At 57.4% G+C, this 26,776-nt stretch overlaps 1 protein-coding gene across 1 annotated transcript; it reads left to right on the top strand.

Moving 5' to 3' along the window:
• The first annotated feature begins 1,970 nt into the window (after positions 1 to 1,970).
• On the top strand, positions 1,971 to 26,776 carry LAPTM5 (lysosomal protein transmembrane 5). Its single transcript, XM_019429894.2, has 8 exons — positions 1,971 to 2,141; positions 17,673 to 17,766; positions 18,434 to 18,510; positions 20,112 to 20,243; positions 20,951 to 21,073; positions 21,863 to 21,958; positions 24,009 to 24,101; positions 25,411 to 26,776. The coding sequence occupies exons 1-8, from the start codon at positions 2,055 to 2,057 to the stop codon at positions 25,498 to 25,500; spliced, it is 792 nt and encodes a 263-aa protein (XP_019285439.1). The 5' UTR covers positions 1,971 to 2,054; the 3' UTR covers positions 25,501 to 26,776.

Here is a 26,776-nt window from a genome sequence, read left to right as displayed (position 1 = left end):
CAGCTACCGTGAGATTTCCCTCGGCCCAGAATTCCCAAACCGGGGATGCCCATCCTGCTCCGTGGCTGTTTGCCACATCTGCCTGCCTCCTGGCCAGCGGCGGGCTTGATGGTTTTCTTTAAGCCGACCCACCGCTTTTTTATTTAAAGGCGTCTGTTTTAAAAAGAGGCTTTCTATTACTCTCACAAATGGAAAGTCACAAAACTCATGGGCGAGTTATGTGTATTTTTATAATGCACATTAAAAGGAATTTATCACCGTAAAAATGAAAAGTGTTCATCCGCGTACCGTGCGAAATGGTCTCACACACCGGCGGTGGGTTCTGGCACTCTCTCTGGGAACGGGCTCTACACCTGCCTTAGTTTCATCAAATCATGATGTTATTAATGGCTATCATTTGCTAGGGCATTAAATTTTCAAGTGGTTTCCCAGCACAATGAAATCCTGGCTCCCCAGCTCGGCCTCGGGGCCCTTCTGGCCCTTGCTTTCTTTATCTCCTGCCACTCTGGTCCTGCCGCTCTTGGGCAAAGCAGGACTTTTCTCTCTGTGTTGTCTCTGTGGCCGGCAGGTGCCGGGAATTGAACCCGGGAGCCTCGGAGCCCACGCACGTAACCAAGTACCCCGCACCACCCTTCCGTGACGTCTGATCCAGCAAGGCCGGTGACGCCAGCTAAACAAGCTTGAAAGTAAAGTAGGGGAGGGACTGGCTGGGTCACCCAGGAACCCCAAGCTTGCAGAGCCCCCTTGGTCTGACAGGCAAACAGAGAAAGGTTTGATCAAGTCTACCAGCCAAGTTTTGTGAGTCTTGCCCGGGGGAGCAACTCTTGCCCGGGGGGTAGGAGCAGAGAGACCTTTTATAACCTCTCCCGGGGCGGAAATGATGAGCAGCCGTGGTGGCCAATCCGAACTCCAGGACCTCATGCGAGGGTGGGGCTTCATGGCAGGTGCCCAGGAGTTCTCCAGGGGAACTATGCATTGCAAGTGAGCTCGGCATCAGCACAGAGCAGAATTCTGGCAGGGATTTCCCAAGTGCCTCGTATGCCCTTCCTTTACTGCAATAGGGATCACTTGTCGCCTGAGAAGGGCGTAGACACGCTACCTTGCCGGCGAAGCTTGCTAATAGTCACGCTTTATTAATTCCAACTCCTCCCAAGAGTGAGGGGGAGAAAAATCCCTGACGGCATGTGAGCCTCGGGGTCCCTGTGGGCCACGGAGAGAGGCTTGACTGAGGGCTTCCCAGATTGCCGCGAAGCATAAAGGAGCCAGCTATGGGGAGAGCCCAGCTCAGGGCCAGACGTGTGACTGAGGGCTTTGCTCAGTAATCATTCTGTCCTGGTTCAGACAGAGCTCAGGAAGGACACGTTCTGAGGCTGGACGTAGAGTGAAGAGAACACCAGCTCCAAGGGGCCACCTCTCGGAGCAGTCGGCTCCCCTTCATCCCAGTTCCTCCGTGGGCTGGCCGCGTGACCTTGGACAAGTCGCTCCCCCTCTCTGGGCCCCCGTTTCTTCATCTGTAAACTAGGGCTCGTAATGGGACCTCCCTCAAAGGACAGAGGTGAGCATGAGAGCAACTCATCCAGGAGCACGCTATGCGGTAGCTACGTTTGCAGCCAGGCCGACCTGGGTTTGAATCGCGCCACCAGCACTGACTGCTGTGCGATTTGGGGTGGTTGCCTTGACCTCTCTGGCCCTGTGTTCCTCCGTCTACAAAATGGTAACGCTGCCTTCCACGAGCGATGGGGAGCGTCCAGTAAGCGGGGCGTGAGTCTGCTCCAACCCCAGCTCTACCGAACGGTACGTATGGAGGTGCAAGGACCTGCCCTCCCCTGGAGGCCCCTCCCCAGCCCCCCGGGGCTGGCAAAGGGCCAGCTGTGGTGCTGGAGGCAGCCTGTAGCCCTTCCCAGCCGCCCCGCCCCAGTGGTGACGACCCGGCCCCTGCCTGTCTGAGGGGCAGGAAGGAAGTGAAGAGGGTAGCTGGCGGCTTCCTCTTTTCTGCCCTGCTCCAGGCGCTGGGCTCTCTCCCTCAGTGCCTAGGAGCAGGGGACGGCAGCACCATGGCCCCCCGCACGGCTGCCGTCCGCCAGACCTGCTGCTGCTTCAATGTCCGCATTGCCACCACCGCCCTGGCCATCTACCATGTGGTGAGTGGGCGGGTGGGCGCGGGGAGGCTGTGTGTGTGTGTGTGTGTGCAAGAGAGAGGGCCCCAATCTACTGACCCCCTCGGGTGGGAGGACCGCTGCCCACCACCTCTCCGCGGGAGCCCGGCCAGATCCCTTCCCTGCTCTGGGCCTCAGTTTCCCCTTTTTCAAGCCGGGAAAGGGGGGGGGGCCCTGCAGCAGCTGGCAGAGTGGAGCAGTGGTGGGAGGAGGGTCTTCATGCTGAGCGAATGGAACTCACGTTGTCTCTGAGGCTCAGTTTCTGCCTCTGTAAAATGGGACAAAAGAACAGCCTCAAGGTTCAAAGGCAGCAGCAGCCGGCAAAGTGCGTCGGGAGCCAGGCATCTCGGGAGAAATGTGGGCTGGGGCTGTTGCCAGGGGATGGGGTCGGGCCCCAGGCACAGCCTGACTCTTCCTGTGGGGGGGTCCTGGGCCGCCGGGGGGATGAAGGTGGGACCCTCTCCTTTGTGCTCCGGGCGGGGAGGGAGGGGGCTGAATCCTCTTGGTTTACAACCCACCAAACCACCAAAGAAGATCTGAGATCTGGTGCTACGGGGTGGGGTGGCTTGCCTGGCCCGCACTGAGGGGGAGCAGCCCAGCAGTTCCCCTTTGGAAGCTGGTGTGCAAACCGCCCCCCCGGCGTGGAGCCTTTGTCTTTTCGCTCGGAGCGACTGTGGGCAAGCCACAGCCCCTTGGGGCCAGCGGCTCCCCGCTCTGTCTCGGTGGGTGAAGCTTGGGGTCTCTGTTCACTCCTGCCCGGACCCCGTCTACCCCACCGCACGACTCCGAGCCACACCCAGCTCCCCCAGACCCAGGCGCCTTCCTCCTTAGGGTGACTCAGGGCCTGTGGTTAACAGTTCTCTCATGAGCCTAGAAGGGCTTCCTCAAAATTAGCCTAAATCCGGCATTCTGTTGTGGTGGGCTGCTGGAAACTGCTGAAGTCTGGCTGCATCTGCTTCCTGTCTTGGGCAGGACAGGCAGGGCTGTGGCGAGAGCCCGGCCTTCAGAGGGGCGGGGCTCCTCAGCGGATCAGTGCACAGCTAGCTTCGGGGTCCACTCCTGGGTGCAAATTCTCGCCTCCCCGCTTCCGAGCTGTGCCGCTGGGGACCGCCGACTTAACCTCTCTGGGCCCCGGTTTCCTCATTGAAAACAGTGATACCTCTCTGGCTGTGAGGGTCGGGGTGCCTGGCGCACAGCAGTGTTGTGAGCAGTGCCTCCGACACGGTGTGCTGCCGGGCACTTGGAGTGATGCCGGTTTGGGGCGCTTCTCAGAGGTTGCCTTGCCCAGCTCCCGCCGGCGTGAGAGTGATCCTGGGAGAAGCGAATGGCGCCTTGGTTGTCCCCACGTGAAATCCTTAGGGCCTCTCCAAGCTTGGACTGGGCAGCGTTCTCCGAAGGACGGTGATTGGCCCCCGCGGCGTCCCTGTGGGGGAGAAGGCCCCCGGGTCCGTACCCCAGCTCTGCCACTGACTGGTTGTGTGACCTCGGACGAGTTTCTCTCTCGGGCCTCCGTGTCCCCTTTAGAAAATGAGGGGTGGGGATGTGGACTGGCGCAGAGGTTTCAGACTCCAGCCTCTTGACGGGCCGGACAGGTCGCGTAAGTGAGCGCAGTGGGGCGGGCGGACCTGCGGTGACCTCGGTCTCTGCTTCTGCTGAGTGTTGCCACACAGGAATGCGGGCCCCAGCAGCCGCTCTTCTGACATTCAGAGAAGCAGGAAACACGGCCTTTTATGCCCCATGTTGTGGCGTTCCCATGTTGGCGACCGGCTCGAGGTGAAAAAGAAATCCCTGTGCGGGCGGGACCGCGTCCACATGCAGGCTGCTTGGGCCTGGCCTCTGTCCTGAAGGCCCCAGGCTTCGCGACTCTCGAGAGTTCTTCTTGACCACGCTGCGTGAGGTCCTCACCAGGACGTGGTGAAGCGACATCAGTGCCTGCCCGCAGAGCTGGAGAAAGTGTGGGCGAGTGACCAGGGAAGCCTCCTTGGAGGAGGTGCCATTAGGGGAGGCGTAGCGTATGGGGGGTGGTGAGGCACAGGTGTGCAAAGTGCACAGGCTGAGGGGTGGTGGCTTGTGTAGGGGACACTTACACAGCCCAGGCTGGAGGCTTTGGCTTGGGGTGCAGGTGGTGGTAGGGGCTCCGAGTGACAAGCTGAGGACTCTGGGAGTTCGGGGTAGGGTGCTGTTGATATTTGGGGCTGGAGAATTCTTTGTCATACGTTGCGGGACGTTTCACGGCATCCTTGGCCTCTATCTACAAGGTGCCGGTAGCCTCCCCCCACCTGCCCAGTTGTGACAACCCAAAATCCCTCCAGACGTTACCAAATGTCTCCCGGGTGCTAAGTCACTCCCAGTGTCTGTAATGTGAACCACGGGGAGCCATGGGATGTTCTAGAACATAAAGCATGAGAACAGAGGAGAAGCCAGGAAGCTGTACCGGGCAGTGCTGTCTGGGGTCCTTGGTTGGTTCCGATGGGGGGATCGTCCTCTGCTCCTTCCCAGAAAGGGCAGGGGGGCTGGGGGCTTTCTTGTGACTGAGCAACTGGGGGGACAGGTATACAGTCCTGGCCTCTAACATCTGGATGGAAAAAGGGAAGCTATTGCCCAGATGTGTTGATTGCCCAGATTGTCGTCATCTGGAGCCAGTCATGGGTGACAACATTAAGAGCTATTCATAGACTCGGCCTCTCTGGGGAGGCTTAAATTGGGTCTTTGGCCCCGGCTTGTCTGCAACCCAAAGCCTGTCTTAAATCAATGGTAAGAGGAAAGGATCCCCGGAAGGCCCTTTTGCTCAGAAATCTCTCCCTCCCTGACTTCTCCCCTCCAAGGCACCTGGAATCCCATTAGGAACGCACTGCCCGGACGAAAAAGCTTACACCCGCTGTGGTTGCAAAACCTTGTAGCACCAGGCCGGGGAGGGAGGGAGGCCGGGGCTGGCTGTCTCTGGGCTGCCAGGGTTGTGAAAGCTCTAATTGTTTCTACACTCCCGTATTTTTCGTGTCCGGTACAATGCACACGTATGACTTTTTAAAGTAAACTTAATTTTAGAACAGTTTTCGATTTACAGAAATGTCACAGACATAGTACAGAGTTCCGTACGCCCTGCACCTGTTTTCCCCTAGTGTTAGCACCTTATGCGATGGCTCGTCTGTCACAGTTGATGGGTCGCCTTCGACGCACTAACGTCCACACTCTATTCAGATTTTCTCAGCTTTTCCCTAACATCTTTTTTTTTTTTTTTCCCCCTGTCTCAGGATCCCATCCAGGATACCGTGTCACATTTAGTCCTTATGTCCCTTAGGTTCCTCTTGGCTGGGACGGTTTCTCAGATGGTCCCTGTGTTTGGTGACCTTGACAGTTTTGAGGCGTGCTGGGCGTACGTTTTGTCAAATATGCATCAAATGGGACTTGTCTGAGGGTTTTCTCTTGGTGAGGCTTGGGTCAGGTGTTTTTGGGAAGAAGACCACAGGGGTAAGGGGCCATCGTCAGCACATCATATCAAAGGTATGGACTCCTGACGTGTCTTAGCACTGTTGACGGTGACCTTGGTCACCTGGCGGCAGTCGTGATCGTCAGGTTTCTCCCCACTGCCCCCACTCCTCCCCCCTGCCCCGCCTTTCATACTCTCCTTTGGGGGAGAAAGTCACTTAAAGAATGGGAAGTTATTTCTTGAGGGCGTTTGGAATTTCTCATGGGAGATTCGTCTGTTTTCCTCATGTGTTAATAATACGAAACGGTTTACTTATTTATAGCAGTAGAAACTCACGGATATTTATTTTGTACTTTGGGTTATCATCCAATGCTACTGTATTTATTTGGTTGCTCAAGTATATTGCTTTTTAAATTGGCAAAAAAGGGGTGCCTGGGTGGCTCAGTCGGTTGAGCGGCCGACTTCAGCTCAGGTCACGATCTCGCGGTCCGTGAGTTCGAGCCCCGCGTCGGGCTCTGGGCTGATGGCTCGGAGCCTGGAGCCTGCTTCCGATTCTGTGTCTCCCTCTCTCTCTGCCCCTCCCCCATTCATGCTCTGTCTCTCTCTGTCTCAAAAATAAATAAAAAAAACAAAAACAAACAAACAAAAAACCCCGATAAATTGGCAAAAAAAAGTAAAGCCATCTTACTATTTGAAGGAGCCTGTCCTTAATGAAGATACGTTCTCCAACATGCCTTCTTTTTATGTGCCGAGCTCCAGACCAGGGTCTGGACCTCTAGGGGCTCCAGGCCCAAGGACGACTGTGACAATGCCTTTGCTGGATGACGGTGCTGACTGTTCTGGGGGCACAGATGAGGGGCCTTATCCCAGTCCCGGAACAGACGGGGGAGGGGAGATTTAGGGGTGGCTTCTTGGAGGAGGCTGGCGTGCTAGGGATGAGCAGGCCCGAGCTTGGGGGTGCTGGGGAGAAGAGTGCAGACCAGGTCGAGAGAGCAGCTTGAGCAAAGCCTTGGGGGTGGGAGAGACCATGTGATGTCTGGAACACGGGGAAGCTCGTGAAGCTGGGGTTTAGGGAGGGATGGCTGTGAGGTGTGGTGGGGGGAGGCTGGGCCGAGTTCCTCTTTTCTTGCAGGCTTCATAGCCAAAAGGAGGGATCTCTGCTTGGTCCAGTCCTCTCCTTTTATAGATGAGAAAAGCAGAGGTCCAGGAAGGTTCCTGGTTTGTTCCAGGTCACAGGGAGGGAGCCAGTCTCCTCACCCAGTCTTCTCCTCTTACCCATTTCTTCTTTATGGTCCAGCTCACGGGAAGCTTCCTCTGCCAGGAAGCCCTCCTGACTTGTCTTTCTCAGATCCCCCAGGGGCTCTCCTTTCCGCTCCGTTTTGGGATTGAAAATCACAGAGCCGTCTCCTAACTTACGGGGTGACCTGGCGCAGGCAGGCACTTCGCTGTCTGGGGCCTCAGTTTCCTCATCTCCTAAATGGGGTCAGTAGCCCCGGCCTCAAGGGCGACTGCTTTGGGGCATTGAGCTGATGCGGCCCCATTTGAGGGAGGGGCTGCCGGCTGGTGCCCAGAGTGGGCTGGGGGAGCAGACTGCATCTTTGAAAGCTCGTCTGTCTGGGGCCTAAAAATAGGCCCCAACTGCCAGGTGGGGAAAGTCCCTGATGAAAGTCTGTTAGAACCTCCGCCTTCACGCCTGGTGCCCCCATGTGGGGCAGAAAGGCCTTGGTCTGTGCCCTGCAGCTCTGTGCCCTTCCTGGAGGTGTGAAGAGGCCGGTGGGGGTGGGGCGGGGGTGGCCCAGGGGCCCCGTTGGAACTGAGCTCTGTTCCTCATCTCGGGGATGTGCACCCCACCTGCTAACTTATAAAATGCTGGAGGCCCACACAGCTGCTCGAGGGGGCTGTCAGACCCACTGGACCCATGGGGGGCTGCACGCAGGGCGCCCCCTGGGAGGCAAAGTTAAGCGTTTCCTGTGTCACCAGACCTGGAGGGCTGGGCGATGGAACTTTTTTACCCCGTGAGGGGGGCGAAGACAGGCCAGACCCCAGGCTGGGCTTTGTCCTCTTCCCCACTTCTTGGTTCTCAGGCCCCAGGGAAGGGCAGGAAGGGGCTTCTGGGCATGGGGTGTGGGTGGTGGTCCCAGTCTTCAGGAATCACCTAGATTGGAAGGACCCACTGCTGTCAGAGGGCCGCAGCTAAGGGAGGCACCAGCTGGGAGGAGGGCGTCCACCCCACTCGGACTGGGCCCCATGACTGGAGGGCCGGGTCTGGGTGGGGTGACGTCTTCTCAGTCACCCAGGAGGTGAGGCTTCTATTTTGAGGTCCTGGGACCAGAGCCTCGCTCCGTGCTCACTGCAAGGCCTGTGCTGGTCTCCTGTGAGGAAGGGGCCCACGGAACGCCCAATGAGGCCGAAGGCTGAACGAGAGGCTGCATAGGCGAAGGTTCTGGCTCCCTGCCCTGCCAGTCCTCGGCCCTACTACGGCCCAGACCATCCCTCCTCTCCCCCAGCCTCAGATTCCCCCCCTGTCAAGTGGGGGCCGGTGGCCCAGAAGTGTGGGGTCATTCTGGGACTCACAGGAAACCAGGTGGAGACATGCTTAGCCCCTGACGAGCGCCCCACAAATGGCAGCTAACGCTGGAGCCCCCGTTGGGCAGGAGAGGAAACAGGCTTGGAGGGGCCAGTCGACTTTGCAGCCTGTGGCAGATGAAGGACGAGAGCCCGGGGATCCTGCTCACGGCCTAGACTGTGGTGGTGGGGGGGCAGGCTTCTTGGTAGTGACAGGGGAGGGGTCAACTGTAAGATCTGGGGGGGGGGGGCTCGTTCGTAGAAACTCAGAGCCCACGTGTAAAGACACAGTCTCGATTTTCCCTGCAAAATGGGGAGAAAATGAGAAAAACAGAACTTGCCTCACAAGGCTGAAGTGAGGATAAGGGGCAGGTCTGGAAGGGCCGAGGGCAAAGGGCAGAGGGCAAAGGGAAGGTCTTGCTGGGCTGTTACATGTGGAGGGCAGGGGGTCCCTGAGGATAGAACGCTGGCCCTCCCAGACAGCCCGGGCCGGAGCAAGACGCTCCCCACGGAGCGCTCCCATCTTGGCGATCCTTATGCTACAATGTGATAAACCGAGGCACGCGCCGTCCGAATCATGTTCTGTGAGCTCCCCGCCTTTGGACAAGCTGTCCTTTCTGCCTGGAGTGGTCTTTCTCGGGCTTCTGCCAGTCCCAAAGTCACGGCCCCTGGAAAATCACCTGTTCCCTCATGTCTCCGACACCCCCCACACCAGCCCAGCCGCACGGCAGCTACCGTTTCCTGGGGGCTTACTGGGTGCCTGGCACGGATGGCCCCCAAGTTACAATCCCCAAGAGAACTTCTTAGTTTCCTGAATGGGGCTCACCCACTTTTGGTCTTGTCCTTCCCTCTGCCTGGAACACCCTTCCCACTGCCCTTTGGGAGAAAATGTCTTTAAGACGTACTGCTTCTCAGAAGCCTTCCTGGAGCCCCCAGTCCCGGACCCTGAACCCCCAATAGTCATCCCCATCCCAGGGTGGCTCCTCACCCCCAGCTCCTGGGCCCCGTGGCTCCTGTCTTCGGGCCTGGGGGCCCGGAAGCCTGATTTATCTTTGTAATCCTCAGAGCATGACACATAGTAGGTACCAGCTAATCGCTCTTTGATTTGGCTTTTGCCAACCTTTTATTGGTGTATAACTTACATAACTATCACAAGTGCACATCTTGAACTTGTACGAGGTGAACACTCCCGTGTCACCTCCACCCACGTTACAAAATAGGACAAGGCCAGCACCTAGAGGCCCCTGGTGACATCTCCTCATCACCGCCCTTGCCCCACTGGCTTCTTCCCACATATGTTCTAGAACTAACTAGGGATGAGATTTCACAGCAGGTGCCTTTTTGTGTCTGGTTTCTTTGCCTCAACACTGGGTTTGTGATCTTCCTCTGTGTGTGGCCAGCAGCCCTGCCGTGTAATATTTCACTGAACGGATACATCACCAGGTATTTGCCTGTCCTCCTGCGGGAGGGTCGTTTCTAGTTTGGGGCTATTACAAATAGGGTGGCCGTGGCCATGGGGACTGGTGGTTTGGTGTCCACACACAGGCACTTCTGCTGGTCAGCGAACAGTGGAGGGGGCAGGGGTGGCAGGGAGGACGGCAGAGTGGCAGCCTCCGGGCGGGGAAGCTGGCTCTGGGGCACAGGAGGGTAGCCGAGCCCTGACTCCGGGGGCCCTGGCAGATGATCTCTGGGCGGGCTGGGGAGGTGACTGGGACGGTAGTGCTGTGGGGGAATGGCCCCCGCCCATTGGCCCCGATAAGCCTCGGCAGGAAGTATGGGGTGGCAGAGGAGGGGGTGGGGGAGGAGAGCTTCCTCTTGACGCTGATACATCTGGCTGTCTTCTCCCTTCCTCCTCCCAGATACGCGGGGAGGGGGGGGCGGGCAGGGGAAACAGAGTGGGCAGGTGAGTTTCAGTGATGGCGCAACGATGATGAAAGTGATGATGATGATGATGATGGTCCAAGCATGCAGGAGCCCTTGGGTCCCTAGGCCACCAGAGCCGGAGGACACAGGGTCTGGCTGGAGCAACCCTGAAAAGGGAGAAGGGGCGGGAAGGGGTGTGCACTTGGGACTCATCTCCCATTTTGCAAGCTGCGCTACGTGTGGAGGGAGGGTCGAGGACCAGCCCGGGCCTGACTCCTTGTGCAAACTCAGCCAACTCACACCCAGGCCCCTGCTCTCCTCGGACGTAGGTGGGGCGGCGGGGGCGGGGGGGACAGTCTGACCTCGTGGATTTGTGAAGCGTCGATAAAGTGAAAGGCCGGGAAAGTGTCCCGCTCCAGCTGGCACGTAGTAGGTGCTCACCGAGGGGCGGGTCTCTGTAAGTGGCGCCCCCCCCCCCCCCCCGGAATCTCAGAGGCCGGGGCCCTGCCTGCCTGCTTCTGAGGGGGTGCGTCCTGAGCCCCGGGAGGTCAGGCCCACCTTCCTGGTCAGGGAAGTGGTGTCTGAGCCCCAGAGTCGGGGAATGTCACATGTCACCACCACCCTCCCCGTGACTGCCATCAGCACAACCGAATCGAGATGTCACCACGTCATCAACATCAGCAACGATGTCCGTGACTACTTCCCAGCAGGTCCGCTGGAGTTGCCTCTGTCACCCCCCACCCTTGCCACAGCCGTGGTCACACACGTCATCGTAACTGTCTCCACCACGCCAAACCCAGCCACGTGACAGCCAGTCCTCACCCCCCAGCAAGGTCGCCAGGGTCACCGCCACTATGGCCACGGCCATATTCCGTAGCGACCCCGTTCCTCTCGCGCCCACCCCCCGGCTTTGCCGCTCACCCTACGAGCCCTGCTGCCTCTATTTCAGCTCTAGCTGTCGGTTGCTTCTCAGAATCACTAGGAAAACAGAAAATCTCCCAGCTTCCAGGCCTGCTCAGCTTAGGGAGGTTGTGTTTATTGAGAAAGAAGGGACAGGGTAGGGCTGGGCATGGGGACCGAGCCCAGGGAGGAGCAGAGGGAAGGGGTGAGAGGGGGGAATGGAGAGCAGGGGTGGTGGCGGGGCGGGGGGGCTGAGCACGGTCAGGACTAATGTGGTCTTGCCGCCTGAGCCCTGGCTCGGTGTCTGGAAGGAGGCTTATCCCGGCTCTGCGACAGGCTTGCTGTGTGGACTTGGGCTGGTCATTGTGTCTCTCTGGGTCTCACTTGCCCACTGGTAACATCCCCTCCTTCAGGGAGAGGCATTCCCGCCCACGAATTTCCCTGGATCTGCACTGCCAGCCTCTGGGCCTCTGCATTGTGATGCTCCCTCTTCCTGGAATGCTTTGTTCTCTTCTCTGTTGGGAAACTCCTACTTAACCCTCAAAACCCTACTCCAACTTTTCCCATTTGTGAAACCCTCCGTGAGGCTTCCAGACAGTGGCGATCACTCCCTCATCAGGGACCCTCAGCCCTCTGCAGGCCCTTTGTCGTGACTCTGAACACACTGGTCACCCATGGTTTCCCCTGGGGACTGTGACGCCAGCGGGCCAGGCCAGGGTGAGTGGCTTACCTAGACAGGGCCTGGGGCCATTGTGTGCTCAGAGAGCATTTCTTGGATGAACAAACAGAGGGAGTGAATGAGCGCCTACACAGGTTAACGAACACGGCCCAACCGTGTTGGTTTATGGAGCACTTGCTGGGACGCCTGGCCCCGTGCTGGGATGTCATTTGGCTTGACCGCAACCCTGTGGGGCAGGTCTGGTTGATATCCCCAGGAGGCAGGCTCAGAGAGGTCAGTGGCTTGCTCGAAGGCACAGAGCTCGGGTTGGACCCAGGACCACCTGACCTAGGCACCCTAGCTCTTCCCTGCGTGATCTCACCGCGGAAGAGAAAAGGCAGTGAGAAAGGCGCCGCCCTGGGGGAGCAGGTGAGCGAGTGGGCTTGTGGGAGGAGAGGAGCCCTGTCCTGTCCCTGGGGGTCGTGGGCCAGGGCCCAGCCAGACCCTCAAAGCTCCGGGAGAAGGCAGCTCTCTGTCCAGGTGGGTAGCAGCAGGGGTGTGGCGGGGGCGAGGGGGAAGGTGGCGGCCAGGGGCCTGGAACCTCGGGGCTCCTGAGGTCTCCGGGCCTCTCCCAGCATACACTGTAGGAACACCAGTTACTTTCCGGGAACCGCCAAGGCTCCTGGGTAGGGGCTTGGGTGGAACAGTGAGGGCCTGCGGATGAACAGAGCACAGCTTCAGGGGGCCACCCTGGGTGGCCTCGGTGTCACATGCCATAGTTTGCCATAGTTTGCAAGGAGTTCGATCATCCCAGTGGTGCAAATGGGGGTGACCCTCCTCAATGACCAGAGGGGGTAAACTGAAGGCAGGGAGGAGTCCGGAACTGGGCAGGGTTACACAGCAGTGAGGCAGTGGGGGAGGCCTCTGGTGCCCCACCCGCCGGCTCTGGAGTCGGAGGTGTCCAGAGCTGCCGGGGGGAGGGTGGGCAGAAGGTTGGTAAGACCAGGGGCTGGGCCCACTGGGCCCTGGGTGGAGCCCTGGACCCTGGGAGCCCAGGTAATAGGGTTCAGATCCCCGGCGGCCATGTGAGTTCTCTTCTCGGAGCCTCCATTTTCTCATCTGTAAAATGGGGAAAATGTGGCTTCTGTCGCAGGGTTTTGGGAGACTGCGATGGAGGCCTGTGTGTGCAGGTCTGGGCACACAGTAGGTACTCAGTAAGTGTCAGTTCCTCCCCCTCCCATCTCCTAGGGAGCGGAGGCTCCTGTCTTTCTCCTGGACTGGGGCTGGTGTCTTCTGCTGAAGGCTAGGGGCCGGCAGAGCGTCTGAGTCAGATTCTGAGTTTGCCGGGCTCTGAGCTGGTTCCTGCCTTCTCTGGGCCTCGGGGCTCTCACTTGGGGGACAGAATTACCTCCCGCGCCTTATAGGGCTGCTGAGAAGGTGGAATGGAGGGAAGGCTGAGCCCATAAGAAGGTGATTCTTACGCAAGGAAGACCACTTCCGGCACCTGCTGACCTCGCAGGAACTGCGGGGAGAGAGGAGGTTGGGGCCCCTCTGACTCTGCCCCCGGCGCAGGCGTGGGAGTGGCGAAGCGGGCCAGGCTTCAGGCAGAGGCGGGAGGTTCGGAGGTGCTGGAAGGACAGTGGAAGAAGGAATCCAATCTCGGGCCCGTTGGCCTGGGTTTGAATCCTGGCCCTACAGATTACCAGCTGGAGGCCACAGACAAGTCACTGGACCTCTCTGAGCCTCGCTTTCCTCATCTGTGAAGTGGGGGGTGGGAGTATTCAGAATAGTCCCTTTGCTGCGTTTGGGAGGATCGTCGGGAAGGTGTGGGTGGCACGGATAGCATGCGGTCAGGGTACACAAAGGTCCCTGCCCTTGTCTCCTCTTCTCGGGGTCATTGGATAGGATGGAGGTGGGGAGGGAGGGGGTGACTGTGATGCTAATGGCAGGATGGCAGGCAAGATGGGGGGGCCGTGAGAGATGTTTAGGACCAGAATTGAGGGGTTGGGGACGGCTGTGGGTTAGCATTGGTCTCCAAAGTACGGTGATACCCGAGGTGACCGCTGGGACCTCAGGAGGACAGTATTAGAATTTCCAAACTTTTCCACTATATCCTTTATTAACTTCTGGGTGTGTGTGTGTGTGTGTGTGTGTGTGTGTGTGTTTTACGATGTTCGTGGTAACCAGAACAGTGGCACGTGCATTCGGTTTTGAAATGAAGAAATAGGGGCGCCTGGGTGGCTCAGTCGGTTAAGCGTCCGACTTCACCTCAGGTCATGATCTCGCGGTCCGTGGGTTCGAGCCCCGCGTCGGGCTCTGGGCTGATGGCTCAGAGCCTGGAGCCTGCTTCCAATTCTGTGTCTCCCCCTCTCTCTGCCCCTCCCCCGTTCATGCTCTGTCTCTCTCTCTGTCTCAAAAATAAATAAAAGTTTAAAAAAAAATTGAAATGAAGAAATACAGAGGAGTGTGTTCAAAGGGTTTTACTGACACAGGTGCATGGTCAAAATATCTGCACCCCCTGGGGTACTGGCTAGTAAGGGTGCTGAGGTGTTTTGGGGAGTGGGGTGTGCGCGAAAGAATCAGGAGAGCACTGGGAGACTTGGACTCCAGTCTCCACTCTGTCCCCAACTTGCTGTATGTCCTTGGGCAAGCCACCTAACCTCTTCGAGCTTCCAAAACAAGCAGAAGGGAGCTTATAAAATGAATGGGCAGAGGCTCTTTCGAGCAACTGGAGGTTGGGATTGTCTGGTTCTGAGCTTCGTTCGGGACTTCCAGAGTCTTCTCTTGCCACACCTGGTAGATACCCATGTGCCCTTCTAAGCCCAGCTGCGTCTTATCTGTGCTCTGCTCGCACACCCCCAGGGATGGGGAGCTCACCACCTTGCAGGGTGCTCTGTTCCGTCCCGGATGGAGCTGTCATCTACCTCGCTTCCTCCTTCCCTCCTTAAAGGTGAACTTGAGGGGTGGGGGGTGCGAGGGGCTGGAACCCCAGCTTTTAGGGGCTGAGGAAGCAGCTCTTTTCTCTTGGGGTCGTTTCCTGTGGGTGCCAGCAGCAGCTCTCACAGCATCTGCCTTCCGCTCGGGGCTGCTCTCAACCTTTCTGGTGAAACAGAGCCTTTTTTTTGGCTCAGCTCGCGCCAGGTAGAAGGGCAGCTACAGCAAGCTTGCTGTCCACCCCCTGGCACCCTGGTCTTGGTACCGCTGCAGCACCTCATGTAAGCTCCCCTCAGCCAAAAGCAGATGGTGTTTGATGAGCCCCCACTGCAGGTTCCAGGCTCAGTGCTTTGCAAATACAGTACCATTCCTCACTGAATCCAGGGGTTGCCAGTTTCCAGACGAGAAGGCTCAGAGAGGTGAAATGACTTGCCCAAGGCCACGTATTGAGCTGGATTGAAATCCACCTCCATCTGACCTGGAGCTCAGCAATTTATCACTCTTCTGTGCTATCCCTTTGTGCCCCCCCTTGAACAGAATATAACATGGCAGGAAGACAAGTTGAGACCTGTGTCTGAGCTAAAGCAAAACAAAACAAAACAAAAACAAAAAACAAAGAAACCCAAACCCACATAATCGGCAGGGGGGAAACAGGTGGTGGGTGTTTGGTTGCCTGTCAGCTGAGCATGAGTTACTTAGTGCAGGGCCACCCAGAAAGCCTGTGTAAACTCACGCCATATTACTAGAGGTAGGGCAACCACTACAAGGAAGGAGATAGTCTTGTGATTCTCAATGTGGGCCGACGGTGCCTGGAGACTTGTGTGTAGAGGTGGGGAAGAGCAGAAGGCTGCTGCAAGAACACGGACGTACAGAAGACTGAGTTCCCTTGGCTGGAAGTATTTAAATAGAGGCCGCATGGCACAGGACTCCCACATTGGATGGCGGAGGGCACAGGCAAGGTGACATCCAAGGTCCTTTCAAACTGCAGTTTTGTGGCTGGACTTCAACTGTCACCAGGGCCACAACACTCAGGCCCATAAGATTTGGATGGGGTTTGTTCATTCGTCTGTCTGTCCATCTGTCTGTCCATCCATCTATCCATCATCCATCTATCCATCATCCATCCATCCATCATCCATCTATCCATCCAACATCCATCCATCATCCATCCATCTATCCATCCACCCATCCGTCCATCATCCATCAATCTATCCATCCATCCATCCATCATCCATCCATCATCCATCCATCTATCCATCATCCATCCATCATCCATCCATCTATCCATCCATCCATCCATCCATCTATCCATCTATCCATCCATCATCCATCCATCTATCCATCATCCATCCATCCATCCATCCATCAGCCATCTATCCATCCATCTATCCATGCATCCATCCATCCATCTATCCATCATCCATCCATCCATCTATCCATCCATCCATCCATCCATCATCCATCCATCCATCCATCCATCTATCCATCCATCCATCATCCATCCATCTATCCATCCATCCATCTATCCATCCATCATCCATCCATCTATCCATCATCCATCTATCCATCATCCATCCATCCATCTATCCATCATCCATCCATCTATCCATCATTCATCCATCCATCCACCCATCTATCCATCCATCTATCCATCCATCCATCCGTCCATCATCCATCCATCATCCATCCATCTATCCATCCATCCATCGATCATCTATCCATTATCCATCCATCTATCCATCATTCATCTATCCATCCATGTATCCCTCCATCCATCCATCCATCCATCCATCCATCATCCATCCATCTATCCATCATCCATCCATCCATCCATCCATCCATCATCCATCTATCCATCCATCATCCATCCATCCATCATCCATCCATCTATCCATCATCCATCCATCCATCCATCCATCCATCCATCTATCCATCTATCCATCCATCTAACCATCCATCATCCATCCATCATCCATCCATCATCCATCCATCCATCCATCATCCATCCATCCATCCATCCATCTATCCATCCATCCATCATCCATCCGTCTGTCCATCATCCATCCATCATCCATCCATCTATCCATCCATCGATCATCTATCCATTATCCATCCATCTATCGATCATCTATCCATTATCCATCCATCTATCCATCATCCATCTATCCATCCATCCATCCATCATCCATCCATCCATCCATCATCCATCCATCATCCATCCATCCATCCATCCATCCATCTATCCATCCATCCATCATCCATCCATCTATCCATCATCCATCCATCCATCCATCCATCCATCCATCATCCATCTATCCATCCATCATCCATCCATCCACCCATCCACCCATCATCCATCCATCCATCCATCCATCCATCCAATACAATAGCTAGAGCAGTGAGCAAGAGAGACACAAGCCTTCCCTGCCTGGAACCTTCAGTCCAGTGGGAATAATAGCAATAATAATAGCAAGCATAGGTGCTTCAAGTGAATTATTCCATCTGGCTCCACTACAACTGTATGAAGCAGGCATTATTATCCCCAGTTTGCAGATGGAGAAATTGAGGGCACCTGGGGATTGGTATTGACAAGGCTCCCCAGGGATTCATGGATCAGGTGCTCCCAGGCCTGTGTTGAGAATTCCAAGAGCTTGAAGCTTTATGATGCTCAGATGACATGACTAAGATCCCATAAGGCCCAGAGCCTGTTATAAAAGAAGGTGCAGAAGAGGGGCCAGTCACTGGCGGGAGCCCTCAGAGCCTCCCCCCCGCCCCCGCCAACAACCTTGACCTTCAATAGTCATAGTTATTGTTTTATCAAGAACCAGGCATGGTTCTAAGTGCTCTCCTGGGATGCTCTGACTTATTCCTCATGATAACCTTAGGTAGCTACTAGTGCTATCCTTATTTTACAGATGGGAAATTGAGACACAGAGAGGCTGTGTAACTAGCCCAAGCTCACACAGCTGGGAAAAGGAAGGAGGAGGACTATGGGCTTGAGCCGTCTTATCTGTTTAGGCCACACTTTCATCCAGGATGCTCCATGGACCTGGCCTTCCGTCTTCTCCAGGAGCCTCCTCCCAGGCCCCTGACTGCCTGCCACCAGGGTGGGCGGGAGCAGGGGTGGGGGTGTGCGGGCCTCACTGATGGTCGCTCTGTCTGCCCGCAGATCATGAGTGTTTTGCTGTTCATCGAGCACTCCGTGGAGGTGGCCCACGGCAAGGCCTCCTGCAGGGTCTGGCAGAATGGCTACCTCAGGCTCGGTAGGTCCAGGGGACCCGGGAGGGGGAGGGGCCCTGGCGGCAGGTAGACGGGCTGGGGTTTGAGGCCCTGCCCCTTCCCTTCTGAGCCTCAGATCTCTCATCGGCAAAGGGAGATCTGTCCCTACCCAAGTCTCTAGGTGGGAGAGCAGAGAGGCTGGTGCTTCGCGAACCTAACCAGCTCAGGGAGGTGATGGCAGGACTCTCCTGCCTCCCTCTGTCAATGGCTGCCCACGACCCTGGAATAAACTAGAACCTCCCCATGGTGGGATCCAGCCCCGGCGAACCTCTCCGGCTACACCTTGCAGCGTCCCTTTGCTCCCTGCTCTGGTGGTGCTGGCCACACCGAGCTCAGCCCCGTCTCAGCTCCTTGGACTCCTGGTCACTCCACTCACAAGCCACCTTCTCAGAAAGCTTCCCTGACCTCGCCCTGGGCCCGAGGGTGGCAGACTCGGGCCACCCTCCCACCCTGCATCCTGTGTTACCCGAAATGTTCTGTTTGCTGCCTTAGTAGTCCCCAAGACTGAGAACTGCAGGAGGCCAGGGCCTGGGCTTGCTCCTTCACTGTCATAGCCACCACACCAGTGGCTCCTGAAATGTGGTCCCTGAAACCTGCATGGGGTTCCTGGGGGCACCTCTGGGCTGCTCACTGCTTTCCCTTGCCTTTCAGCCAACCTGATCTCCAGCTTCCTGCTCATCACCATGCTCTTTGTCATCAGCTTGAGTCTGCTGATCGGAGTGGTCAAGGTGAGGGCTTGGTGGGGGGAGGGGACGGGGGTCGGGACCTGGGGCCTGGCAAGGAACCCCAGATGCCCTCCTGCCCCCCTTCCTGTTCACACCCACTGAGTGGGCAGCACTGGCTGCCAACAGGGTGGGAGGTGGGTATTTTGGGAGACTCCCCCCCTCCCCGCCCCTGCACCCTAGAGATCGCCATGCTTCCTGGCCGTTTGGAAAGTCTCGTTTCTGTACCAGACTCGTCAGGATGGAGGCCTTGGTTCCCCGTTAAAATGCACGCTCCATGGGTGGGGGTTTGCACACGGATGCTTTGGTTGTACTAGCTGGTGACCCACATGCTCGTAAGCTGCCAATGCAAGCAGGGAGTTTTGACAGGGGAAAGAGAAGGGTCATTTTGAGGCCTGGGGACAGAGGAGAAAGCAGCGGGTTTTGTCATCAGTGAGAGGAACCAGAACAGAGGCGGGGTGGGGTGGGGTGTAGACGCCTCTGGCTCTGTTTCACCCAGCTAGCAGGAGAGAGAGAGAGAGAGAGAGAGAGAGGGAGAGAGAGAGAGACTGGGCCTCAGCCTCCTGTGAAGAGGAACCAGTCTGTCCCTCGGCCCCCAGGGGGCAGGAAGCCAGGGCCTCACTACACAGGCACCAGAGCAGAACCCAGCAAGGGTGTCCTGGGGAGCCGGTGGCCCGGGACTCACAGGCCAGCAGCGGTGGGGCAGTGGATGGTTTGGGGCTGCTTTGGAATGCCTCCACTTTGCCTGAACTGCCACCATTCACTCCCTGAGCCAATGCCGCTCTTTCGGAAGCCCGGTACCCCAGGGAGTGATTTTATCCTCGGCAGGGCAGGTCGCGGGGTGCAAGTGGTCCAGCTAGAAAACTGGATCGGGGCGTCTGGAAGGTTCTGAGATGGAGTCTGGGTTGTTTTGGTGGCCTCCTGAGTGATCTTAGACAGCCACCCGAGAAACCACAAAACCACCCCTTCTGCGATTTTGTCCCCAACAGCGGGTTCGAATGCACTCATACTGGCCCCCTCAGTTTGAAGGAGAGGGACTTTGGCCTCAGCCTCCCAGGGCCTCTGACCGTGACTGGACCCCCTGGGAGTGGTCACCTAGGGAAGGGTCCCACCATTTAAGCCAGTGCAGACTTTTCCCCACCACCAGACCTTTGTTCGGCCCTTCTGCCTCCTGTCTCCTCCCATCCCCCTTGTGGTTCTTTCCAGATCTAGCCTCAGTGTCCCCACCTCTAGGAAGTCCTCTCTGATCCCTTCTCATCTGTGAAATGGGCACAAAGCCCTTCCTTGCTGGGTTCTTGAGAACACATTGAGTCAGACCCTGCCCCCGAAGGCCCTGGGGCGCTTATCTCTGTAGGTGGGGACTGTTCCCTGTGTCTCCTGGGACATCGAGACGCCTTGCATTCAGGGCCTGGGTCTTACCTTCTCCCCATCCCCAGAATCTCACTCCGGGGTGTGGGTCCACGAGGAACGACCTCAGCTGAGCCAGGAGGGGATGATTTGGGAGAGGGCCATACTCCCCGGGGGAGGGAGCTGCCGGTGAGGGCAGGGGGTCCCTGGGGGCGTCGGGCTGCACAGGACACCCTGACCGTGCCGGGCCTGTCTTCCAGAACCGGGAGAAGTACCTGCTGCCCTTCCTGTCCCTGCAAATCATGGACTTCCTCCTGTGCTTGCTCACTCTGCTGGGCTCCTACATCGAGCTGCCCTCCTACCTCAAGTTTGCCTCCCGGAGCAGCAGGGTTGTGAGTACCCAACCCTGACCCACGTCCCACAACCACCCCCCTTGCCTGGGGGAGGTGGTAGGGGCTCAGGCTGGCGAGGGTGGGAGTCCCCGGGGCCCCTCCCTGGGTGATGAGCCCGAGCCCCGTCGGATCACCCCAAGCCTCCTCCTCTGGAAAATGCATGATGGCACATCATCAACAGAGTTATGGGCATTCAGGGAGGGAGGTGTATCCGGGGCACTCAGCGCCTTGCGGGCAATCAAATGCCAGCCACACGTGATGCTATACCACAGGGAAGGGCGCATGGCCATTTCAGTCCCCAGCCCCTGCTCTGTCCCTCCTTCGTGACCTAGCGGAAGGAAGGAGGTTAAAGACGATTCACGCCAACGATGAGGGCCAATGCCTGTGACAGAGGGTGCCGGTCCCTGACTCGGCGCCCCAAAAGTCACCTTCAGACTTTCCCTAACTGTTGTCCTGGAAGAGACTGAGTTGCTGGACCCGGGCTGGGCCGCGGGAGCCCCCCCGGGGCCTGCCACCAGCCCTTGGCGGGAATGTCTGAGAAACGGGCGTCCGTTTCTTTCTGGGTGCTGTGGGCTGGACAGTCGTCAGCATCCTTGGCTGAGTGTCTCTCGGGCTGAGGGAGCACCGTGTGCCCCACAGCCCCGGGACCTCTGGGTTAGGGCCTCACTGCCGGTTTGCTTCCTTCCTCCCGCCCTTGCCCTCCCAAGGGCGCCCCCAAGGTCCCCCTGATGACCCTGCAGTTGCTGGATTTCTGCCTGAGCGTCCTGACACTCTGCAGCTCCTACATGGAAGTCCCCACCTATCTCAACTTCAAGGCCATGAACCACATGGTGAGTCTGGGCTAGGGGGCGGCGCCCATCACCGGCTCTGCAAACTGCTTCCCCTCTCTGTGCCTCGGTGCTCAGGCTGGGCCCCCTTCCTAAGCGGGGCCTGGGAGGAGGACTCTTGGTGGGGGTGATTTCTCGAAGGAGAGCTCTCAGGACGTCGCTTGAAAAGGAGTCAGAGAAGCCGGGGAGGCAAAGGGAGAAGCCGGGAGGACGCGCGACTTGGGGGGCGGCCCCGCTCGATCCCAGGGGGAGCCCTGCTGTGTGAATTGCACCGCAGAAATAATACCCGTTGTCTCTAGCGGTCTGACAAATTATCCCCAAACCTAGTGACGCGGAATGGCTAACCGTTGCTGTCTCACGCTGGGTCCGAGGGCCGGGAATTTGGGAGCGGCTCAGCTGGGTCGTTCACACTCAGGGTCTCTCGTGAGGTTACACCTGAGGTGGGGAGGGGGCCGCGGACGCCAAGGGCTTGACTAGATCTGGAGGACCCACTCCCGACACGGCTTACTGGTGTGGCTGGGGCGTACCTCCCAGAGCCCTCGTCCGGGAGCCCGTCCTCTGGAGAAGGGCATCGGCGTGGCCCCACCGCAGCTGGGGGCCGGGTGCTCCAGCCAGGAAAGAGCCAAGTGGGCGGGCTTGCTGAGCTCGCCTGTCGCCTGGGGCTGATGGTAGGTCGCACCCCTGGCAGGGGTCGGGCAGGATGATGGCTGTGCCACGCCTGTGTCATTCCTCCACGTGTGGAAGAGTCCCTTGCGGGCAGAGGCGCTGACGTGGCCCCCAAATCTCTTGCAGAACTATCTCCCCAGCCAGGAGGGTATGGCTCACAGCCAGTTCATCAAGATGATGATCATTTTCTCCATCGCCTTCATCACTGTCCTCATCCTGAAGGTGAGAGGCCCTGCCCCCCCGGCTCTGGGAAGCGTGGGGAGCCGCTGCTGTCCTCCCTGCTCTTGGCTCCTTACTCCAGCCCTCCCACACCAGCTCCTTGGACCCCACTTAGGATCCCCAGGGACATCCCATTGAGACGGAGGGGATCTGTGAAGACCCCCCCCCCCCCCCCCCCCCCGTGTTCAGGTGTCAAGGACTTAACCTGTAACCTGGAAAGACCCTGATCCAGGGAAGGAGGAGTTGTTCGGTCTGGAATCAGATTCAGAAAGTCTTGGATGTGAGTCCCAGCTCTCCCCTTGCTAGCTGTGTAGCTGGTGTTCGAGCCACTTCTCTCTGGGCCTTGGGTCTCATCTGTGAAAGGGACGTAATTAATATTGCTTCGCCCCGTCACAGTTTTCTGTGATTCAAGCACCAAAATGTAGGTGGGTCCTGAGGTCATGTTACTAGAGGTTGGGTGATGACAGGGAGGGAGGGGAGTGGTTTTATTCTTCTCGGAGGTGGTCCGGTCCAGAGGATAGAGTCCCTCGTCGGGTCCCTTAGACCTTAGAGTTCTTAGAGAGATAAGAACTCTAGAGACTTCCTAGAGAGACAGGACAGACTGGAGTGTGTCCATAGCAGCATGACCAGGAGGGTGGGGAGGTAAGAAAACTCTGCCATCTGAGGGAGTCAGGGAGACCAGGGCAATTCAGCTGAGAAGAGAGATGAGTCAAGGGGGACATGATCCCTGTCTTCAAATACCTGAAGGACCCTCATGGGGATTCCAGAGGCCAGCGCTGGAACCCGTGTCCCAAAGCCGCAGGGAGGCTGATGTCGACTCGGCAGAAGACGGGGCTTTAAAGAGGGTTCTTTTCTGACTGTGACAAGATGAGCAGAAAGGAGGCAGTCAACTCACCACCCACCACCGCCCAGGGACCACGTCCGGATATCTGGGTGTATTTCCTTCCCGTCTTTCCATGTGGGTGGCTGTCACCGGACGTCACTGCCTCCCTCAGTTGGAAGCCCTGAGCAATCTCTGTTGTCATCTAATGCCAGCCTGGAAATGGAACTTCACTCCTTCGAACCTTCCCTCTAAGGGCGAACCCAGTGCAAGGGCTTTAGTGAGGTGCAGCGAGAACCTTCCGGAAGGCTTGGGGGAACCAGCGCGGGGGTTGACGTCATACATCAAGGCCACCACACTGCCCTGTACCCCCCTCCCCCCATCTCCCCTCCTCTTCTTTACCCCCTTGGGTGGGAGCTCTCTCTGCGTCCCACACGCTGCCTCACTGGCCACCCTCCACCTGCTTGGTTTCCCCAGGCCCCTCCTACTTCATTCTTTTAGAATTCATTTTATTTATTCCTGCGACCTCTAAGTCCTCATCGTGGGGTTCCGTAAAACAAGAGAGCTTCCTGAGACGGGACCCACTCTCCTTCCTTGGGGGTGGTTTAGGGGTAGAGAGAGACCTACTGGCTATTGTTTCTTGAACAGGCCCTTGGGGGCTTCACTCCCCACCTTGGAAAATCCCCCCCCCCCCTTCTTACATCAACTGCTAAGAGAAAACAGTTGCTGACGTCATCTGCCAGATGTATACATCTGTAGATATAGTTTTTTCTGCCCTTATAAACGCAGGATGCTGTTGCATACACGGTTTTGTAATCTGCTTTAACGAATGACATATCCTAAGCACTTTGGGAGAAAAGGTTTCCCACCACGGGCTCTGTCTCAAGAAGGACGGGGTCGTCTCAGGAGGTGGGGAGTTTCCCAGCTCGGGGGGTGGAGAAGACTGATTTGTGGGACCATTGCCAGGGAGACTGGAGGGGGACCCAGAAGCCCCCAGAAGCCCCCTTCTGCGCTAGGTCTGTGGGGGCAGTGAAAAGGACAGTGTGTGGAACGCTTGGGGCTGGCCGGGGAGGCACCCCTCAACCGGAACCAGGGCGTGAGCAGCAGTGGCCGGTTGCTGCCTTCTGGGCTGAGCTGGGGCTCCCCGGGGAGTGCCCAGCATCCGTCCCAGGCGTGCTGGGTCAGCGAGAAGAAGGGCCGGCAAAGCGTAGCCTGACCCAGGCCTGTTTCCAGGTCTACATGTTCAAGTGCGTGTGGAGATGCTACAACTTCATGAAGTACATGAACTCAGCCGAGGAGAGGAGCGGCTCCAAGACGCTCCAGAAGGTGAGCCTGGTGGTGGTGGTTGTGGGGTGGGGGGGTCAGGTCCCAGCCCTGCCATACGTTGTGTCATTTGGGGCAAGCCTCTCTCCCTCCCCGGGGTTCAGTTTCTCCACTGTGAGATGATTGGACCAGAAGAAATGGGAAGATCTCTTTTGGCCCTGATAGTCTAGGATGTTACTCATTCATGCATGCATTCAATATTTTCTGCCTCTGACTCTTTGGTGGCCTTATATCCAACCCTGGGGGTGCAGAGAGGACTTAAGACGCCACCCTGTGCTGGGGGAGTGCATAGCCCAGAGTGAATCCAGATTCAGAGATCTGATTGCAACTCGGGGCGTAGCGTTGGGGGGGGGAATGGGAGCATAGAGGAGGTACCTGGTCTCCTCTGGGGTATCAGGGAAGACTTCCTGGAAGAGGTGACACTTGACCAAGTCTTAGACTGTCAGTTGATGCAAGTTAGCTGGGAAAGGGGAAGGGGCCTTCTGGGCAGAGGGTTGAGGCGGTCTTAGAAGCGGCTGATTGGAGATGTGATGGGCAAAGTGCAGCTGGTCTAAACGTCTGGGGCCACTTTCCTCCTCTGTAAAATGGGGGTTGTATTAGCCAAGAGTCTGTTGGTCGCCAATGGCAGAAATCAACTCGGTCTGACTCAAGTGATAACAGGGAATTTATTGGCTCCCAGGACTTGAGCGTCCAGCGTAAGTCTGGCTCAGGCTGGCTGAGTTGTGACATCTGGTGAGATCTCATTCTCTCCGTCTCTGGACTGTCCTCTCCTCAGTGTTGGCTACGTTTTCAGGTAGCCCTTTCCTTGTGGTGGCAAAATGGCTGCCAAAATCCCTAGGTTGACATCCCACCCTCTCAGCAACCCCAGCAGAAAGTCCCAGGAGCACGCCTGATGGACCAGCTTGGGTCGCAAGCCTATCCCCAAACCAATGATGCTAGCCAGGGGGGAGGAGATTCTACTTTGCGTGGCCGCACCCAGGGCGCATGTCCTTGGATCTGAGGGGTGGGGCCAATTCTTCTGAAAGCATGTGGACCGAGAGCGTTTTCCCAGGGAAAATGGTGCATGGTTATCAAAACAAGGGGGTTTGAAGCTGAACAGGCAGAGGCCAGTCTGTCCCCTACAGGGATAGACACTGCCCCTGTCTCGTGCATGCAGTGTCAAGCATAGTAAGTACCCAAGGTCCTGGGTGGGCAAGGTGCTGGTCACCGTCATCCATTTTGCCAGAGGTGGGGGTTGGAACCCCTTGACTCCAGGTTGGCATCCTGGTTCCTTCTGGCCAATCGTCAGCCCTTATCTCTCTGTCGCTCCCAGGCGGTCCTGCCATCCTATGAGGAAGCCGTGTCTCTGCCATACAAGACCCCGGACGGGGACCCGGCACCACCCCCCTACTCGGAGGTGTGACGCCCGCCAGGCCCAGCCCTGGTGCTGGGAGGGGCGGAGCTGTCTCGCAAGCCGCTTCTTCGCTTTGGTGGCCCCTGCGGCCCCGGGGTGAGCCGCCTGGCTGACTTCAGGACAAACCGGCTTGTGTCCCCCTCGCTGGCCTGCTTTTCCCGTGGGGCCTGGGAGATGCTCACGACTGGGTCAACGCTGTCGGCGGAGTGGGTCCCGGAGTCCCTCAGAAATTCAGTCCAATGAACCTTGGCTCGTTTCCATCTCCAGCACCTGTCTCACCTGTTCGTCATTCTAAGTTCGGGGGGGTTTGGTTAAACAACTTGCAACTTGACCGCTTTCGCCACGTGGCTGTCAAATCAAAATACGCTTCCCCGTGCAGGGAGGTGGTTTGTCCAGACAGCAACAGCCGTCGCGTTGGCTTTCAGGCCGTTGTTCGTTCACACAACAAACAATGCCGCTCAGTCATCGCCTCTTGGTCCCCCCCCTCCACCTCCACCAAGCACAGCGTTCCGATTTCTTCAGACGGCTTGTTTCAACAATTACGGTCCGCCGCCCATCAGTCAGTTTTAAACTAGGGACAGCATTCAATAATAACAATGCTAAAAATCAAATTAGCCCCCAAACTATGCCATGCAATCGCCCCCGGCAACTGGTCGCCCACGCTGGTCCCTTGGGCGCCTCTGGGCGGCTGAGCGATTGTTAGTGCAGATGAACATTCAGGCACTTGCCAGACGTCACCCAGCAGCTACTTCCAGGAAATAACGGTTGTCTCGTCACGGAACCGTCCCGACACACGATGGTTTTGCCGAAGAGTTGTCGTCACCAGCAGCTGGCCGCACGTGGTCACTATAGTCACGCAGCGACTGCCAGTCCGTTCCGCAGGCTGGCCCGTCCGTCACCAGTCCCGGCACAGGGGACTCCGTCCTGCCCAGTGCTTGTGCTTAAGCAGAAATTTAGCCCTGACGCCAGGCGGGTCCGTTGGCTGGACTGAATCCGCAGGTTAGGCAGGCAGACTCTTTGTGGGCCCAGACCCTGCCACGGGCGCTCGTGTTGGTGATGGCAGAAGGGAAGGTTTTGGTCCCAACACCCCCTCTTTTTCCTGTTTCCGGGGTTCTGAGGACGCTGACCCCAAGGCGGAGACAGGGCCATGGAGGCACATTCTCTGGGGTCTGAGAGGGGGATACAGAGGCAGAGGGCTGTGCAAGAGGTTCCCTGCCAGCACCCCCTTGGGTAATTGCTTTGTGTGTGACGGGGAAGAAATTTCAATAAAGCAGCATCACGCTTC

The sequence above is a fragment of the Panthera pardus genome, unplaced genomic scaffold (genome assembly GCF_024362965.1).
Source record: "Panthera pardus isolate Hobbes unplaced genomic scaffold, ASM2436296v1 HiC_scaffold_11, whole genome shotgun sequence".
NCBI classification, from domain to species: Eukaryota; Metazoa; Chordata; class Mammalia; order Carnivora; family Felidae; genus Panthera; species Panthera pardus.
Note: the sequence above shows the minus strand (reverse complement) of the source record. Positions and strands in the feature narration are given on the sequence as shown.